General features: G+C 40.3%; 1 protein-coding gene across 2 annotated transcripts in view; it reads left to right on the top strand.

Annotated features, from left to right (window-relative positions):
* The window catches only part of LOC127450225 (focadhesin-like), a 106,197-nt gene extending 87,234 nt beyond the window's left edge, over positions 1 to 18,963 (top strand). For both annotated transcript variants that reach the window (XM_051714182.1, XM_051714260.1), the window contains 12 exons: positions 1,454 to 1,525; positions 1,676 to 1,778; positions 1,928 to 2,008; positions 6,773 to 6,901; positions 8,494 to 8,609; positions 10,205 to 10,465; positions 10,782 to 10,871; positions 11,305 to 11,482; positions 15,652 to 15,749; positions 16,042 to 16,293; positions 17,237 to 17,312; positions 17,798 to 18,963. In XM_051714182.1, the coding sequence (XP_051570142.1) occupies positions 1,454 to 1,525; positions 1,676 to 1,778; positions 1,928 to 2,008; positions 6,773 to 6,901; positions 8,494 to 8,609; positions 10,205 to 10,465; positions 10,782 to 10,871; positions 11,305 to 11,482; positions 15,652 to 15,749; positions 16,042 to 16,293; positions 17,237 to 17,312; positions 17,798 to 17,871 (1,530 nt within the window). In that variant the 3' untranslated portion in view covers positions 17,872 to 18,963. The remainder of the gene's footprint in view (positions 1 to 1,453; positions 1,526 to 1,675; positions 1,779 to 1,927; positions 2,009 to 6,772; positions 6,902 to 8,493; positions 8,610 to 10,204; positions 10,466 to 10,781; positions 10,872 to 11,304; positions 11,483 to 15,651; positions 15,750 to 16,041; positions 16,294 to 17,236; positions 17,313 to 17,797) is intronic.
* The last annotated feature ends 485 nt before the right edge of the window (positions 18,964 to 19,448 follow it).

The raw sequence follows: 19,448 nt of genomic DNA on the forward strand, positions 1-19,448 counted from the left end.
ACAGACCAAATGCTGTCTCGCCTTTTAAATGCAAATGGCACCATACTTGGAAGGTGGCCAGGAAGTGTCACCATAGTAACGGCAGAACTTGACAGCGGTCTGGGAGGATTTTCTCAGTGTGAATCGGAGGCTTGTGAATGTCTCGGATTACTCTGACGCCCCAAAGATGAAAAGATTTGTGGAAATGTGTCTTTAAGCAACTTAAATTCACTGAAGAAACACTTTAAAGCACATTTTAGTGCATTCAAACACCCACATCATTAGATTAATTCTTGAGGTAAAGCCTCGAATAAAATCCTGATTGTAGCTCATTTAGCTGGCGACTGTCTCTTTGAAAGCTAAACTCATTTAAATCCACCTAGACCAGTGTACTAATAACCAAGATTTAAAAAAGCACTCCTTTTAAACTTTAGTGTATATATAAAAGTGTTAGTAAGGACATTCTCCACAAAGTAAAAGTTAAAGTTGTGTAATTTCAAAGGGGATTGGTTTTAGTAATATTTAATTTTTTACAGTTGTAAAGGAGGCTGTGAGGGATAGTGTAATACCTTGGTAATGATCGCTTAGCTGATGAAACACTAAAAATACGTCACAACAAAAAAATTCCAGTGAAAAAAACAAAACAAAACAAAAAAACTCTAGAAGACATGGATTGTGATAGATTGTACATCAGTCGCCTACAGCGGTTTCAATCGAGAAAAAAAATAATTAGGCTTCTAACCTGACTAAAGTTTATTGCAAAAATAATGACTGTTTATACAGGTTTCCTGAACAAACCCCATCTGCTATTGGCAGGTCAAACAAATAGTCACACTTTAGACTCGCATCACTGATTGATGTGTTGTTTTGCCGGGCTAGTCTGGATGCTCAAACAAACAGAACTCTCTACCTGCTGTATTAAAATATACATAGGCTTTAATATGGAAGAAACAGTATTCAGCCACATGAGGGCACCATAGGGTTAAAATAATCCAGTGAGAAATGTGTCCCCATTTAAAAGGATGATGTAACTTGAAGTTAATTAATGGATAACTTTTTTTTTAAAGTAAGTGTCTATATTGCAAAATGTAATTCATACCATAGGTTTTCGATTTGTCTTAGAGCTTAATTTGTTGTGCGTAATGTGGTTTATTCAGTGTTCGCTTTACATCTGATATGTTACTATTTCCTGTAGTGATAAGTAGGGGAAAACAAGCAAAAAAAGGGTTAACTGATAACTTATTTCATTAAAATGGAATTTATTTGTTTGATTTTATTTAAAGGATTTTAAATTATTTTATTTTATTTAAAGAAAATACCCTTAAACTTTAAGGTTTTCCATGTTTTTATTATTATTAATAAGGACTGATATTTTCATTAGTGTAAATAATTAAATCAAAAGTTCATAGACTTTTTGAAGACTTCATCAAGCCAAAATATTTTAACCTTCATAAAGTGTTTTTACCTCCATTAGCTAAAGAGTGAATCAGAGCAATCTTCTCAGCAGCAGGGCAGACTGAATGAGGTCATACGAGCCATTACACAGGTAAGGATTTAGAAACATCACATACAGCAGAAATGGTTTTAAGCAAGATCATTTAATGAAACAAGATTCACTTTATAGCAAATCAGTGGTTTGATTAAAAGTGTTGAAATTGTTAGAATCGCTCTGCCTTTCTCTCATCCTCTGCACTAGATCATCACTTTCTCGGGGACGATTGGCCTGCAGTCGAACGGGGCATGTCTGCTTGGACACCTGCATCTGGCCCACATGTCCAGTAGCCAGAGTCGAACTGCAGGTGAGATGGCAGTAAAGTTTAAGATACTCCTAACTTTGTCTTTATTAGTATTAGTGTCATTGGCATAGCTTATGGTCCATACTGAAATACATATTCATCTACTGGTGAAGGAGACAGATAAAACATACTTTTCCATCCAATTGTCACAGTTCCTCAAGACTTTGGTTACCTCCCAGAGAAAAGTGTCATCCGGGCAAGTGTAGACTTCATCACTGAAGCAGGAAGGAAAGGTATACTATACATTGGCGAATTTTATTTGTATCTATTTACAGAGGTTAACACATTGTTCTAGGTAAAAATATCTTTTTTATACCCTATTAAGGTATAACTATTAAGACGATATCTCAGGGTTACACCATGACCTGAACAAAACACATTTTTTCTACTCCAATAATGGACGTGTGAGCTTTTTCTGTGAAGGATGCTTAAACAGTGGTGTAAAAAGTTGTTCTACAAACAAAACCATTTTATGGGCGAAACCCTGAAAATGGTTTGAGTTAAAAACATGTAAATGCTGTAACTGTACACTTTTTATAGCAATATCTTACCTTGTGTACTCTTCTTTTTAAAGAAAGACAAAAGATTTCCTCTAATTGTTCTCTTGGCCATTTTCAAATCAAATCAAATCAAATCACTTTATTGTCACACAGCCATATACACAAGTGCAATGGTGTGTGAAATTCTTGGGTGCAGTTCCGATCAACATAGCAGTCGTGACAGTGATGAGACATACGCCAATCTACAATAAACATCAAATTAACACAACACAATTTAAACATCTGTTATACATAATTAAACTCGACTTAAAACATCAAATTAACACAGCACAATTTAAACATCTGTTATACATAATTACACAACTTAAAACATCAGATTAACACAACACAATTTAAACATCTGTTATACACAATTACACTCAACAATATACAATAATAACATACATTGCACAGTATACAATATGCTGTTTTTGTTTTTTGTGTTTTTTTTTTGTTTTTTACTATATAGATACTATATAGATACACATTATTCAATAAAAATTAAAATATATATGAAAAAAGTATATATATAGAATGTACAGTATTGTACTGTATTGACATTCAGGCTGTCGGTTGATAGTCAGTTGTTAAGAGAGACATAATATAATGACAGTAATATAATTTATGACAGTCCGGTGTGAGATAAAAGAGTAATAAAGTGCAGGGATGATGTATTTTGATCGTGGGAGATCAAGAGTTCAGAAGTCTGATTGCTTGGGGGAAGAAGCTATCATGGAGTCGGCTGGTGCGTGTCCTGATGCTGCGATACCGCCTACCTGATGGTAGCAGTGAGAACAGCCCATGGCTCGGGTGGCTGGAGTCTCTGATGATCCTCCGAGCTTTTTTCACACACCGCCTTGTATATATTTCCTGGAGGGAGGGAAGCTCACCTCCGATGATGTGTTTGGCAGTTCGCACCACCCTTTGCAGTGCTTTGCGGTTGTGGGCAGTGCTATTGCCGTACCAGGCGGAGATGCAGCCAGTCAGGATGCTCTCCACAGTGCAGGTGTAGAACCGTGTGAGGATGTGGCGGTTCATTCCAAACTTCCTCAGCCGTCTCAGGAAGAAAAGGCGCTGATGAGCCTTCTTCACAACGACTTCAGTGTGGACGGACCATGTGAGTTCCTCAGTGATGTGGACACCCAGGAACTTGAAGCTGCTGACTCTCTCCACTGGTGCCCCATTGATGGTGATGGGACTGTGTTCTCTGTCTTTTCTTCTGAAGTCCACCACAAGCTCCTTTGTCTTACTGACGTTGAGGGAGAGGTTGTGCTCCTGACACCAGTGTGTCAGAGTGTGCACCTCCTCTCTGTAGGCTGTTTCATCATTGTCAGTGATCAGACCTACCACCGTCGTGTCATCAGCAAACTTAATGATGGCATTGGAGTTATGTGTTGCCACACAGTCATGTGTGTACAGGGAATACAGTAGTGGGCTGAGAACACAGCCCTGCGGGGCTCCAGTGTTGAGGGTCAGTGATGAGGAGATGTTGCTGCCTATTCTAACCACCTGGCGTCTGCTTGACAGGAAGTCCAGGATCCAGCTGCACAGCGAGCTGTTTAAGCCCAGAGCCCGGAGTTTCTCATCTAGCTTGGAGGGCACTATGGTGTTGAATGCTGAGCTGTAGTCTACAAACAGCATTCTCACATAAGTGTTCTTTTTTTCCAGGTGGGAGAGAGCAGTGTGTATTGTAGATGCAATGGCATCATCAGTGGAGCGGTTGTTACGGTAAGCAAACTGCAGCGGGTCAAGATTGAGTGGTAATACAGAGCAGATGTAATCTCTGATTAGTCTCTCAAAACATTTGCTGATGATGGGGGTCAGAGCAACAGGACGCCAGTCATTTAAACAAGTTATTTTCGATTGTTTTGGAACAGGCACAATGGTGGATGTTTTAAAGCATGTGGGGACTACAGACAAAGAGAGGGAGAGGTTGAAAATGTCCGTAAAAACACCAGCCAGCTGGTTCGCGCACGCTCTGATGACGCGGCCCGGAATGCCGTCTGGACCCGCGGCTTTGCGGATATTCACCCGTCGGAATGATCGGGTTACATCCGCTACAGAGACGGAGAGTGAACTAACCTCTGTAGCTTCGGCCGTGAGAGCTCTCTCCGCGAGGGCGGTGTTATTTCCCTCGAAACGAGCATAAAAAGTATTTAGCTCATCTGGGAGAGAGGCAGCGGTGTTCATGGCGGAGTTTTTATTCCCTTTAAAGTCCGTGATGATGTTAATTCCCTGCCACATGCTTCTAGAGTTGGTGGTGTTAAACTGTCCTTCAATCTTACTCCTGTACTGGCGTTTTGCTGTTTTGATAGTTTTTCGGAGGGCATAACTGGCTTGTTTATGCTCCTCCGCGTTCCCGGAATTAAAAGCGGAGGTCCGCACATTAAGTGCTGCGCGAACATCGCTGTTGATCCACGGCTTCTGATTCGGATAGATTCGCACAGTTCTGGTCGGAATCACTTCCTCTACACACGTTCTGATGAAGCACATTACGCTATCAGCGTAAAGCTCGATGTCGTCATCAGAGGCGGACCGGAACATCTCCCAGTCCGTGCGATCGAAACAGTCTTGTAGCGTAGAGTCTGATTGGTCCGACCAGCACTGGATCGTTCTGAGGGTGGGTGCTTCCTGTTTCAGTTTCTGCCTGTAAGCGGGCAGAAGCAGAATGGAAGAGTGGTCCGATTTGCCAAATGGTGGGCGGGGGAGGGATTTGTAGCCATCCCGGAACGGAGAGTAGCAATGGTCCAAAACCCGGTCCCCTCGTGTGTTGAAACTAATGTGCTGGTGATATTTTGGTGCGACTGATTTTAAACTGGCTTTATTAAAGTCCCCGGTCACAATGAACGCGGCCTCAGGGTGCGCGGTTTCCTGCTCACTTATACTCCCATACAGTTCCTTGAGTGCCTGGTCTGTGTCGGCTTGTGGGGGAATGTACACAGCAGTGATAATGACCGCTGTGAATTCCCTCGGTAGCCAGAATGGTCGACACAGAAGCATAAGAAATTCCAGATCAGGAGAACAGAAAGACTTGATAGAATGTATGTTCCTCTGATCGCACCAGGATTTGTTGATCATAAAACATACACCACCTCCTCTAGTTTTACCTGAGAGGTCTTTCGCTCTGTCCGCTCGGAGCATGGAAAACCCCGCGGGTTCAATGGCTGAGTCTGGAATCTCCGCAGACATCCAAGTTTCCGTAAGGCAGATAACGCAGCAGTCCCTCGTCTCTCGTTGGAAAGAGATACGCGCTTTCAGCTCGCAGAGCTTGTTATCCAGAGACTGAACATTTGCCAGTAGAATAGTGGGTAGCGGGGGTCGATTTGCGCGGCGTCTTACTCTGATGAGAACGCCGGCTCTGTTTCCCCTTTTCCTCCTGCGTTTCCGCGGCCGTGCTGCCCAGACAAAGGGCTCCGCTTGCGTGTTTGTAAACAGCGGGTCGGCATTGAGGAATGTGAAGTCCGGTTTACGGTGTGAGATCGCTGAGCCAATGTCCAAAAGTGTTTGTCTGTCGTAGACAATAAGGCAGGCAACATCCAAGACAAGAAACATAAGAATTGTAAACAAAACAAACAAACCATTGCTAAGTTGTGTCGGAGCTCGCAACGCAGCAGCCATACTCGGCGCCATCTTGAGTCCAAATTTTTGAAAGTCTGTGAAACTTTTGTAAACGTACATTACCTTCATTGGTCAAAATTTCATGTGAACACTAGGGTGGACAACCCATCGCTAAACATCAGAGAACCGGCATCTTTTCGCAGTGGAGCTCGTGTGCTCAAGGTTGACAGATTACACTGTGCAAATGTTAAAATCTGATTGGGGGATTTCACCACTTGCAATCTGGCAACCCCACACTTGTCGAAATCTAATTCTGAGCAGCTAATCGCCATTATCTGTTATTTATTAAACATAGAGAATTAAATATTTTACTTGCATGACTAGTTCTAAGTAGTACACGACACAATTGATCTAAAGGGGATGGTCGTTTTTGGTATTTCTTGCAACAAGGGAGATGGCATGCCCTCGCATCCCCCCTCAACTCGAGCCCTGTCTGTTTATGCACTAGCCATAGCTAAGCAAACCAGCAATAATACACTCTCGACAAAACCATACAATGTTCTTTTTTTAAATGGGTTGTCAGAGCCATGTCACAGAAGGTAACGCATATTGGGTCTTGTTCACTAATCATGCGTTCGCACACATTTGTCCGTAACACCTGTGTGAAATCATAATTCCTAAAGAAATTAGCAACTTTTTTAGGACATCACAGACTACTGGTGCTCTTAGAAACATGGAATGTTTTTCACAGGTTGGGGTGTGGTCTGCACCATGTCCCAATCCTGTTCCCCTTGTTTCTCCACAATAATTTCTGGTCAGCCTATACTATGCTATCTAATAAAAAGGCAATAAGCCCAATGAAGTGCTTCTGATGTGTACTAATGTTATGATTGTGTGCAGGGCCTGAGTTCACTCCTCCACACTTAGTAAAGACAGTGCTAGCAGCATTAGGCACAGTTGGCGGAAGCTTCCAGTATCCTCCAGTCAATTGGAGTGCCATTCTCTCCCCGCTGATGAGACTCAACTTTGGTGAGCTACCTATTAATCATTTGTGTTAATCTCACCTTTTTCATTAAACAGATAGTTTCAGCTCTAAAATCTGACCTGATGAGCCACGTTCCAAGCCAAACATCAACTGAATTCTATATTAATGTTAATAATATTTTGTGTTAATATAAATTCTATAATAACAACAGCCCATAGGTAACATAATGAACATAATTACTTTCGGCTATCTTACATTTTAGACACAATATGGCTAGGTATTTTGTCTATTTTTGCTCTGCTAACGAAAATATTCAAAAAAAAAACCAAAGAAGGATCAATCGATGAATCGCTGATTGAGGCCACATCCACACTAATATGTTTTCATTTGGAAACACATTTATTTCACTACATTTACGCCTCTTATTTGCACTAGAATAGAGTTTTCCTCCAACAAAAATGGCATACAGCCATTACAGCATACTTTGGAAAATTATGATGTTAGGTAAGTGAAAACTGAGTTTTAAAACGAAAACGGTTTGTTTAGAATTCTGCGAACACAGATAAAAACAGAGAAGCGTCCCAGTGTTGTTATTCTAAATATTAGCACTCTTGGAATATTAGCATTGCTTGTCCAATCAGATTCGAGGACTGGAACTAAATTACTAAGTTCAGGCATGAAACTCTGAATGGCGCAAGCTGATAGGTTCTCTGAACTTGTAATCTGTTTGTCAATCAACTTGCTCACATATGATATGTCAAGTCAATTGGCTCACATTGTGTAAGCTGATTGGTCCTTTGACATTTAATCGGGTATCCAATCAACTTGCATACTTGCATACTATTTCTTGGCCTTACATTTAAATTTGCTTAGTTTACTAGTAAGCGCGCTGCAAGAGTTTTCTTGAAGTATAGGTCTCTGCGAAACAAAAATGCACATTTCCCAACCAGTGGGCGTTTTCAAACCAGAATGGGCATTTTTTCAACTATCCAGTTATAGTAGGGAATCTCTTTGTAGGAGGCAAATCAAGTACAGCAGTTGAAAATACCCATCCTGGTTTGAAGAAGCCCACTGATTGGGAAACAGCTATTTTTGTTCTGCAGAGACACCAGTCCCGTTTTCTTTGAAACCATCCTCCCCAGCTCCACAATTTTAGATCTGCTAAATTGGGATTGTATTTATGTCGAACTGTGCAGCATGTCATTCAGTACTTGTCTTGTGTTTTTCTAGATGTGCAGAGGCAGCATGTCCACATGCCTAACTCAGTATGTCTGTGTATGTTTCAGCTGTAGCAAGTCTGTACTTGCTTTGCAGCAGCAGAGTAGCAGATCTACTTTGCCAAGACCAATATCCTATCAATATGTCATACCCACATTTACATGATAATTCTTTCATGAGAGTTGTCATGACTGAACTGTTGTATTATAAATATTTTCAGAAAATTTCTTATAATTATTTTAATTAATTGTGCCTTGCAACACCCCTTAACTCTGGTAAAATCACTATAATGCACAGCTTTTAATTACTGACTGCTTTATTCTATTAAATTAGGAATTTAAAGGAAATGCCTCTTTGCAAGTATTTATTGTCTCGCGGAATGTATGATGTTTAAAGCAATCAACCATCTCTGCTATAGGTGAGGAGGTGCAGCATCACTGTTTAGAGTTAGCCGCCAGTCAGGTCCAGTCCTCCCAGAGTGCTTCACTTTTCCTTGGGATTTGGCTTGCACCTCCCCTGGTTCATAGCCTGAGTGTAAGTGTTTTGTTGTCTCTCTCTGTGTAAAATGCCTCTGCAAGTATGGCACTGCAAACTTTGAGGGGGCACACTGTGATGCTATTATGTATATTACTGTAGTTTCTTCACAGATATATCAGATATTTCAATATTCAGTGGGTTTATTATTTAAATTTTGAATATTATATTGTCAGTTCCTTGATTTGCCCTTTCAATGCCAGTTGTCATTAAAGGTGAATTCAGTCTTTTTATTTATTTATTTATTTATTTTTATATTGAGTTGAATTATATGGCAGTTAAAGTCCTATGGCAAAATGTTCAGGAACAGGGGGGTTACAGAGGTAAAGTAGTATTCGGCTGGTCGTGATCTTAATACTTAATACCCATGAGGCGACCTGCTCCATATAAAATAAAACTGCTTTTATGAGGCTGCTGATATGACTGGAGTCTTCATCTCATGGGAATGTACATGCTAGTGTAATATGTTTCTCATTTCTTTATGTCTAAAAAGTTTTTAATGAGTGCTCCTTTAAGTCGAATATAGCTTTTAAAGGGATAGTTGAAAATGAAAATTCTCTCATTATTTACTCACCCTCATGATATCCCAGGTATGCATGACTTTCTTTCATCAGCAGAACACATTTGAAGAAAAATAGAAAAATACCTTAGCTTAGTAGGTCCAAGTGGATGGTGATCCGATTTTTGAAGCTCCAAAAATTACAGACAGTCAGCATAAACGTCATCCATATGACACCAACTGTAAAATTAATGTCTTCTAAAGCGACACGATCGCTTTTGGTGCGAAAAAGATAAAGATACTCTAAATCATGCTTCCGGTCAGGAGCAGTACACGAGTGTGATGTAATCGTGTTAGCATTTAAAAATGCGAGAACTGAGGCGCGTGAGTCACAGCAGAAGAGCAGTGCTGTTTACAAGTGAGAAGGAGGAATGCTGTACAGTAGCTTGGTTGGTATTGGTTTAGATCTGTATTTATCTGTTTCTTTACTCACAATGGTGCATTTGTGTGCTTATCCTGGATGTCTCAACCGAGTGGAGAACGTGAGATTACATCTGTATTATGGCAATGTGAATACGTCACACGAGAGACTGCTTGGACTCCACCTTCTCATGAAGCTTACATGAATTGTTGGATTATAGTTAAAAATTACTTAAATATTGATCTTGAATATTGATTGCACCAAAAGTGATCATATCGCTTTAGAAGACATTAACTGCTGGAGTCATATCGATGAGGTGTATGCTGACTGTTTGTGATTTTAGAGCTTCAAACAAGAAATCACCATTCACTTGCATTTTAAGGACCTACTGAGCTAAGATATTTTTTTAATTTTTCTTCAAATGTGTTCTGGTGTAGAAAGAAGTTCATACACAACTGGGATATCATGAGGGTTAGTAAATAATGAGAGAATTTTCATTTTTGGGTGAACTATCCCTTTAAGGTAGTTTAAGATGTTTTATAATTATCTCTCGGTCTTTTAATGTTCTCAAATCCCATTCTCTTCTTTACCACTTCCTTCAGTACAGGATGACCTAATGCACAATACATGTGAAGTTCTATTTTGTATATTCTCTGGCATGTTCATTCTCCACAGCTCCGCACCAGGGCTCATCTGTACAAGTGCCTGAGCTGTTGGATGAAGCATGTGGCTGAAGACAAACTGCAGGTGTATGTGGACAGTCTTGCAGCCCAACAGTTTGATCCAGACACACGTCCCCAGCGCCTCCCCCTCTGCCTCTCCATCCTGCACGGCCTGTCCAAAGCCATGACTGTCCCCAACCCTCCCCAGAACTGCTGGACCACCCTTTGCTCTACCACTGAAAAGATCTACAACCTCTTACCTGACAATATACAGGTATATCACAACAGTTACCTTATGTAAGAAAAAGATGTGACACAGTCATTGTGGTTTAAAGACACTATGAAATGTAAATTGAGGCTTTGTGGCTTTTAGGCCATGTGTGGGCCATGGATCTTCTGTACAAGCTGCTACTGACTAGCAATGGCAAGTTGAAAAATCAATGAAAAAAGGACATGATTTTTAAAAAATACATTAACACAGGACAGAAAACTGAATTCCTAAAACCATTCATGGGGTCTTTAAAGGGACAATTATTTATACCATGTTTTTTTGTCCATTTTTACGTGCCATGTTTGTCTGTTCTCTGTAGGCTGGCGAGGTGCACCTGTATGAAGAGATATGTTCATGTCTGTCTGAAATGAGCGACACAGAGATAGACCGTATAGTCAAAGTCACTGAGGTGCGTCCACACTGATCACCGTAATATTCGTGATTTTCCTCATGAAGTCGTGAGTTGTAATTAATAGTTAATAATTAGTTAATAATAAAGTCTTATTTTGGAGTTCTGTTTTATTAAGTTTGTAAATGTTCTACCAGTAGCTAAATAATAAGCTCTTTAAATATTTATATGATAAAATTATTCATCCATGGAAGGTTTTCTTCTTTTTTCATTATAATTAGTGATAATCATAATTCAAGGTAAGAGCATATAGTAGCTTCTGATGATTCTAAATTTATAATATCAGGTTACAGCCAACCCAGAGCAATTTTCAAATTTAATTACCTTTTCAAAAGTACACTGACAGAGGCTGAAAACGTTGAGTCAGCAAATGTACTGTACAACCCAAAACCACCTGCTCAGTTTGTCCCCTGTTCTTGTATGCCCTCTACAGGCTAATGTGGAAAAGACAGCTTTCATCCTATCCTACCTGACTTCTAAAGGCAGAGTCCCTCTCCTTAGTCTCAATGATGTCATCAGTACCATTCTCCAGGTGGGCAATAAGAAACAAATCAGCTGGCTTCTCCTCCAGGGCCTCCACCAATCACGATTCGCCTCTAGTCCCAATACAGGTACATTATTTTTGTATTATTATTATTTTTTAATCCCGCTTTCTCCCAGTTTGGAATGCCCAATTCCCACTACTTAGTAGATCCTCGTGGTGGTGCGGTTACTCACCTCAATCCGGGTGGCGGAGGACAAATCTCAGTTGCCTCCGCTTCTGAGACCGTCAATCCACGCATCTTATCACGTGGCTTGTTGTGCATGACACCGCGGAGACTCCCAGCATGTGGAGGCTCATGATACCCTCCGCGATCCACGCACAACTTACCACGTGCCGCATTGAGAGAGAGAACCACTAATCATGACCACGAGGAGGTTACCCTTGTGACTCTACCCTCCCTAGCAACTGGGCCAATATGGTTGCTTAGGAGACCTGGCTGGAGTCACTCAGCACACACTGGATTCAAACACGCGACTCAGCGTCAGTACTCGCTGAGCTACCCAGGCCGCATACAGATACATTATTAAAAATATTAATGTAGTTATTAAGATATAATCTAGTGTTAATATTATAGGGTTACATGAAAACACAAATGTACCTCCATTATAAAGCTCCACAAGCTTCTCACAAAAAGTTGCTGGAATTTTGGCCCATTCCGCCAGACAAAACTGGTGTAACTGAGTCAGGTTTGTAGGCCTCCTTGCTCACACATGCTTTTTCAGTTCTGCCCACAAATTTTATATCGGATTGAGGTCAGGGCTTTGTGATGGGCACTCCAACACCTTGACTTTGTTGTCCTTAAACTATTTTGCCACAACTTTAAGGTATGCTTGGGGTCATTGTCCATTTGGAAGACCCATTTGCAACCGAGCTTTAACTTCCTGGCTGATGTCTTGAGATTTTGTTTCAATATGTCCACATAATTTTCCTTCCTCATGACATCATCTATTTTGTGAAGTGCACCAGTCCCTCCTGCAGTAAAGCACTCCCACAGCATGATGCTGTCACTTCCACGCTTCACGGTTGGGATGGTGTTCTTCGGCTTTCAAGCCTCACCTATTTTTCTCCAAACATAATGATGGTCATTGTGGCCAAACAGTTCAAATTTTGTTCAAAAAGTAAGATCTTTGTCCCCATGTGCACTGGCAAACTGTAGTCTGTCTTTTTTATGGTGGTTTTGGAGCAATGACTTCTTTCTTGCTGAGCAGCTTTTCAGGTTATGTCGATATAGGACTCGTTTCACTGTGGATATAGGTACTTGTCTACCTGTTTCCTTCAGCATCTTCATGTCCTTTGCTGTTGTTCTGAGATTGATTTGTACTTTGCACCAAACTACGTTCATCTCTAGGCGACAAAATGTGTCGCCTTTCTGAGCAGTATGATGGCTGCGTGTCCCATGGTGTATATACTTGCATACTATTGTTTGTATAGATGAGCGTTATACCTTCAGGCAATTTGAAATTGCTCCCAAGAATGAACCAGACTTGTCGAGGTCCACAGTTTTTTTTCTGAGGTCTTGGCTAATTTCTTTTGATTTTCTTATGATGTCAAGCAAAGAGGCACTTAGTTTGAAGGTATGCCTTAAAATACATCCACAGGTACACCTCCAATTCAGTACACCTCCTATAATAAGCTAATTGGCTAATTGCTTAAAGGCTTGACATCATTTTCTGGAATTTTTCAAGTGGCTTAAAGGCACAGTTAATTTAGTGTATGTAAACTTCTGACCCACTGGAGTTGTGATATAGTCAATTAATGTGAAACAATCTGTCTGTAAACAATTGTTGGAAAAATTACTTGTGTCATGCACAAAGTAGATGTCCTAAATGACTTGCCAAAACTATAGTTTACTAATATGAATTTTAAATTTTAGTTTTAATGACTTCAACCTAAGTGTATGTAAACTTCTGACTTCAACTGTAAAAACTTACTTTGACTGTTTACTGAGGTTTAATGAGGCCACCAACTGCATTAAATACTGCAGTGCATCTCCTCCTCATGGACTGCACCAGATTTGCCAGTTCTTGCTGTGAGATGTTACCCCACTCTTCCACCAAGGCACTTGCAAGTTCCCAGACATTTCTGGGGGGAATGGACCTAGCCCTCACCCTCCGATCCAACAGGTCCCAGACATGCTCAATGGCATTGAGATCCGGGCTCTTCGCTGGCCATGGCAGAACACTGACATTCCTGTCTTGCAGGAAATCATGCACAGAACGAGCAGTATGGCTGGTGGCATTGTCATGCTGGAGGGTAATGTCAGGATGAGCCTGCAGGAAAGGTACCACATGAGGGTGGAGGATGTCTTCCCTGTAACGCATAGCATTGAGATTGCCTGCAATGACAAAAAGCTCAGTCCGATGATGCTGTGACACACAGCCCCAGACCATGACGGACCCTCCACATCCAAATCGATCCCGCTCCAGAGAACAGGCCTCAGTGTAACGCTCATTCCTTTGACAATAAACGCGAGTCCGAACTTCACCCCTGGTGAGACAAAACCGTGACTTGTCAGTGAAGAGCACTTTTTGCCAGTCCTGTCTGGTCCAGCGAAGGTGGGTTTGTGCCCATAGGTGACGTTGTTGCAGGTGATGTCTGGTAAGGACCTGCCTTACAACAGACCAACAAGCCCTCAGTCCAGCCTCTCTCAGCTTATTGCGTACAGTCTGAGCACTGATGGAGGGATTGTGCGTTCCTGGTGTAACTTGGGCAGTTGTTGTTGCCATCCTGTACCTGTCCCGCAGGTGTGATATTCGGATGTACCGATCCTGTGCAGGTTTTGTTACACGTGATCTGCCACTGCGAGGATGATCAGCTGTCCTTCCTGTCTCCCTGTAGTGCTGTCTTAGGCATCTCAAGGTACGGACATTGCAATTTATTGCCCTGGCCACATCTGCAGTCCTCATGCCTCCATGCAGCATGCCTAAGGCACGTTCATGCAGATGAGCAGGGACCCTGGGCATCTTTCTTTTGGTGTTTTTCAGAGTCAGTAGAAAGGTCTCTTTAGTGTCTTAAGTTTTTATAACTGTGACCTTAATTGCCTACTGTAAGCTAGTGTCTTAACGACCGTTCCACAGGTGCATATTCAGTAATTTCTTATGGTTCATTGAACAAGCATGGAAAACATTGTTTAAACCCTTTACAATAAAGATCTGTAAAGTTATTTGGATTTTTACAAAATTATTTTTAATATACAGTGTCCTGAAAAAGCGACGTTTCTTTTTTTGCTGAGTTTATATACACTGATCAGCCTCAACATTAAAACCACTAATGTTGTGTAGGTACCCCTCGTGCCGCTAAAACAGTGCCAACCTGCATCTCAGAATATCATTCTGAGATGATATTCTTTTCACCACAGTTGTACAGAGTGGTTATCTGAGTTACCGTAGACTTTGTCAGTTCGAACCAGTCTGGCTATTCTCTGTTGACCTCTCTCATCAAGGCATTTCCGTCCACAGAACTGTTGCTCACTGGATGTTTTTTTGTTTTTGGCACCATTCATTCTTGAGGCTGTTGTGTGTGAAAATCCCAGGAGATCGGCAGTTACAGAAATACTCAAACCAGCCCATCTGGCACCAACAATCATGCCACGGTCAAAATCACTGCCATCACATATTTTCCCCTTTCTGATGGTTGATGTGAACATTAACTGAAGTGCATGATTTTATGCACTGCAGTCGCACAATTGGCTGATTAGATAATCGCATGGAATATTGTTGGTGCCAGATGGGCTGGTTTGAGTATTTCTGTAACTGCTGATCTCCTGGGATTTTCATGCACAACAGTCTCTAGAATTTACTTTGAATGGTGCCAAAAACAAAAAAACATCCAGTGAGTGGCAGTTCTGTGGATGGAAACGCCTTGTTGATGAGAGAGGTCAACTGATAATGGCCAGACTGGTTTGAACTGACAAAGTCTACGGTAACTCAGATAACCGTTCTGTACAATTGTGGTGAGAAGAATATCATCTCAGAATGCTATTCTGAGATGCGAGTTGGCACTGTTTTGGTGGAACAAGGGGGACCTACACAATATTAGGCAGATGGTTTTAATGTTGCGGCTGATCGTGAATGGATTTATGGTCCACTGAGGAGTGACAAATAATTTTGGACCCTGTTTGCAAGTTATTGCCTATGTTGTCCATTTCAAATAACCATTAACTTTGAAGCATTATGTTGTTCAGGATTTTAATTTGCAAATGAGGTTTTGTTTTTTTTTTTTTGTTTTTTTCTCCAGGTGTCTCTAAAAGAATGGAGTGGCTATTGGACTTAATGGGCCATATCAGAAATGTTGCATACGGATCTCCCACAGTTAAATGTGTCAATGTTTTGGAGGTGTGTACTATTAGACTTCACTTCACTGTTAACCTTAAATTATTTGGCATTATTTTAGGTTGCTTTTGAACCATATATGCATTCACTCCTCAGAAATGCAGTTATTGCTATTGGGAAAGTGTTATTGGCTGACTTGCTATAGACCTTATAATATAAACATGTTTTTTTTTTCCCTATAAAACCCATTACCAGCAGCAGGGAGCAAATAGAAAAGTGGGGTATAGACACTGTTAAGTGTCCTTTCTTGATAAGGTTAGCGTAGTTAAACATCATGCCCACCATCACTTTGCAGGGAACAGACTTCCTCCTCAGTGTGTTTGCAGCAGCAGTTGTGTCTTGGGCCGACCATTGTGTGCCACTTCTCGTTGGCATCAGAGCCCAGTGGTTTCCATGGCGACAGTCCTCTCAGACATCAGAACTGTCCCATGACCTCTATGTCAACCCTGTTACCACCGAGCTGTCAGTGTCATCATGCCTACTTGGAATCCCTTCCAGCATGAAGCAACTGCTTGCCAAAGAGCCATGGAAGTCCCAGTCACAGAAGGTACGACTTGTCCTGATTACAGATTGACATTTTGTCTTTTATCATATTTTATCATTTCAATATATTTCAATGAAAACATGTGAACCCTGTGGTTTATCTGGATTTCTGCATTGTGTTTTTAAAATGTAATTGTCTGGTTGTCATTTAAAAGAATAATTCACCCAACAATGAAAACTGACAAAATCATTAACTCATCATCACATGATTCCAAACCAAACCTTCTTTCATGAACACTAAAGGAGACATTTTGTTGGCTATCCTTCCAAGTCTTCTAAAGTCATACAGTAATTTTTTTGTGATGAGTAGATCAAGATTTAAGCCATTATTCCCCTCTGCCATAGCGCTGAAATCTCATTTGCATTTTCACATATTCAAACTTGGGGTGACGTGATCAGTCATGTGACACACGAGCCTCAAAACTGTTTGGTATCAATGACGTCAAAACTTGACACAACATGTTTTCATGCCTTAGATATGACTCGAGTCCTCCTTAAATTTAAGTCTATTGCATTTTTTTTATTTTATTTTATTTTATTTTTTTTGGGCACTTTGTTGACCACCAGAAAAATGTCCTAAGTCTGATCACTTTGAACAGTACTTGCATATCTCTCCTTAAAAAGTCACGAAATTTGAGGCCTCATACGTATCCTTTGCACCAGCTGTGCAGGATGAATTATGCCGTAAAGTTTAATGTTTAGGCTTATTGGCTTTCTTAAGTCCATAACCATAAGTGTAAGCAATAGTATTAGTGATGCTTGCCTTAGCAATACCACAAATTATTATTTTGTTTTGTGTATGTTAATAAGTGCATATAAAACCTTTACACTTAAATGTGCATGCCTCACTATGATGGATCATGAAAGTTTAACTGGCTGCATAATGCAATGGAGAGTTAGTCTTTTTTTCTTTTTTTGATTTTTTATTTTCTTTTTCATGCTATCAGTTCATCGACTGGCTCTTCAGTATAACTGAAGGTCCTGTGCAGGGTTTCTCCAAGACTTCCATTCTCACTGCCAAGGGTGAGACACTTAAGCTCTTGATTTTGATTTGGTAAAACTACTATTGTGGGGTGTTTCTTCAACTATGTAGAAAGATTAATAAATGCTGTGAATGTATTGTTCATTGTTAGTTTTTATTAAATACTGTGTTAACTAATGTTAACTAATACAACCTTTTTTTAAAGTGTTACCAAAGTTTCTAAGACTAAGATATTTTAGCTTAATTTTCATTTAACAAAAAGAAAAAAGCTGAAATCTCTTTGTTTTTATAAAAATCAACCCTTGGGTCAAAAAGTGCTCGAAGTTGAAGGAACACCCTCTTATTATTATTTTTTTTCTCTCTCTCTCTTTTCCTCTAAAATGAACAACAAAGTAATTTTCTTACAATTCTGTTTAGAGTATGATAACAAGAGAGAAGGGATTGTAAAATTATATGCATGCTCAGTCTCTCATTTGGTTACTTTGAACCATTTAATTTGACTTAGTTGTCTCCCATTCTGTCTTAGCAAACCTAATGGCTCTGAGATCCACCCCCGAGTTCAAGAAGAAGACTGTGTGGACTAGAGCGTATGGCTGGTGATCTTAATGAAGCATCAGTCTCTGATTTAAAGCTTTAGCACACAGAGGACACATTTGTTTAACTGACTGCATTAAGAAATATCTAGATAACAAAACAAATGTTTGACTACGAAGTGTAATGGGAAACATTGTGTGCTAGAGACCAGAAGGAACACTGGCATATTAACTAGATTGAAAGTTGGTGTGTCAGAGTATTCAAAATTGATTTTGCCATTTTCTTTATAAACATGACAAATGTATACATAAATATATACTGTATGTGCCACATTAAGTTTCTTTTATTTTCTAGGTCTGCGTACTAAGGCCTTCTATTAAAATTAAGCTTGCTCTGTTTGCATAAATTTGTAAAAACTGTGCCGTGACAGAAAAAAGGTTGGGAAACACTGACCTAAACCACAAAGAGGTTCAAACCAATCCAGCCCATCTGGCACCAAAAAACGTCTAAAAGAAAACACACAGCAATATGAAAGTTCTGCAATGCTTACCGAGATGGCTGGGACAACGTCAAACTTTTATTGGCACTTAGAAAGGAAGCATAAAGAAAGATAAGCTAAGTGTAAGTGATGCTAGCAAAGCTAGCTAACTAACGTTAGCAATCTGCCTCTTGCTGCATTCCATTCAACTCGGAAAATCGGATTTTCCAACTTCCTGCTGGGAAAAGTGCAATGGAATGCCACTTGAAGTCGTAATTACAACCTGGGAAGTTGTGCGGAAATTTTAAACTCCGATTTTGCCAAAACATGGTAAATTATACTCTCTTTTGATAACACTACGTAACAATGATTTTTTTTTTTTTTTTTTTTTTTTTTTTTTTGGGGTTCCTGGGTAGTAAGTGTTATTCCCTAATTGCTTATGCCTCAGAAGTATAGAAAATGGCTATTATTCCCCACAAACTTTGCTTTTGTGACCAGGACAGTGATATTTTGAAATGTACCTATTTCCAATGAGAAAACAGGTGAATTTGTGTCTTTTCGTTCACATAAAGTCAGAAAAAAACAACATATAAATCCAAATTAACATGTATTTATACTAAAGTAATACAAAAATGACTACAAAAGATTTAGAAGTGAGTAGTTTTTCGAGATTTACAATTATACTGTAAATCACTTTCACGAATCAGCCCCCAAATGTAGTCTCCCATCATGTTCTCGTTATACTGTCCTTGGTAGCGGCGTTCAAAGTCCAGTATTTCCTGATGGAAGCACTCGCCTTGCTCCTCTGAGTATGCTCCCATGTTCTCCTTGAATTTATCAAGATGAGCATCAAGGATATGGACTTTGAGGGATTTCTAAATTGGAGCTGGGGAGAGAAACCCATACTACCCCAACCAAAAAGACCTCAATGACTTGATTAGAGATCTTGGTCTTACCAAGTCCAATGCCGAGCTTTTAACATCTAGGCTTAAGCAGTGGAACTTGTTGGATGAAAGTGTGCAAGTCGCAGATCAGAGGAAGCGTCACCATCAAGATGGGCTCTGCTTCTGCCACAATGTGACCAGTCTGTTCAAGGCAATCGGAATCGCCTGTAACCAGAATGAGTGGCGCCTCTTCATTGACAGCTCATCCAGGAGCCTCAAAG

The sequence above is a fragment of the Myxocyprinus asiaticus genome, chromosome 1 (genome assembly GCF_019703515.2).
Source record: "Myxocyprinus asiaticus isolate MX2 ecotype Aquarium Trade chromosome 1, UBuf_Myxa_2, whole genome shotgun sequence".
In the NCBI taxonomy this organism is placed as follows: Eukaryota; Metazoa; Chordata; class Actinopteri; order Cypriniformes; family Catostomidae; genus Myxocyprinus; species Myxocyprinus asiaticus.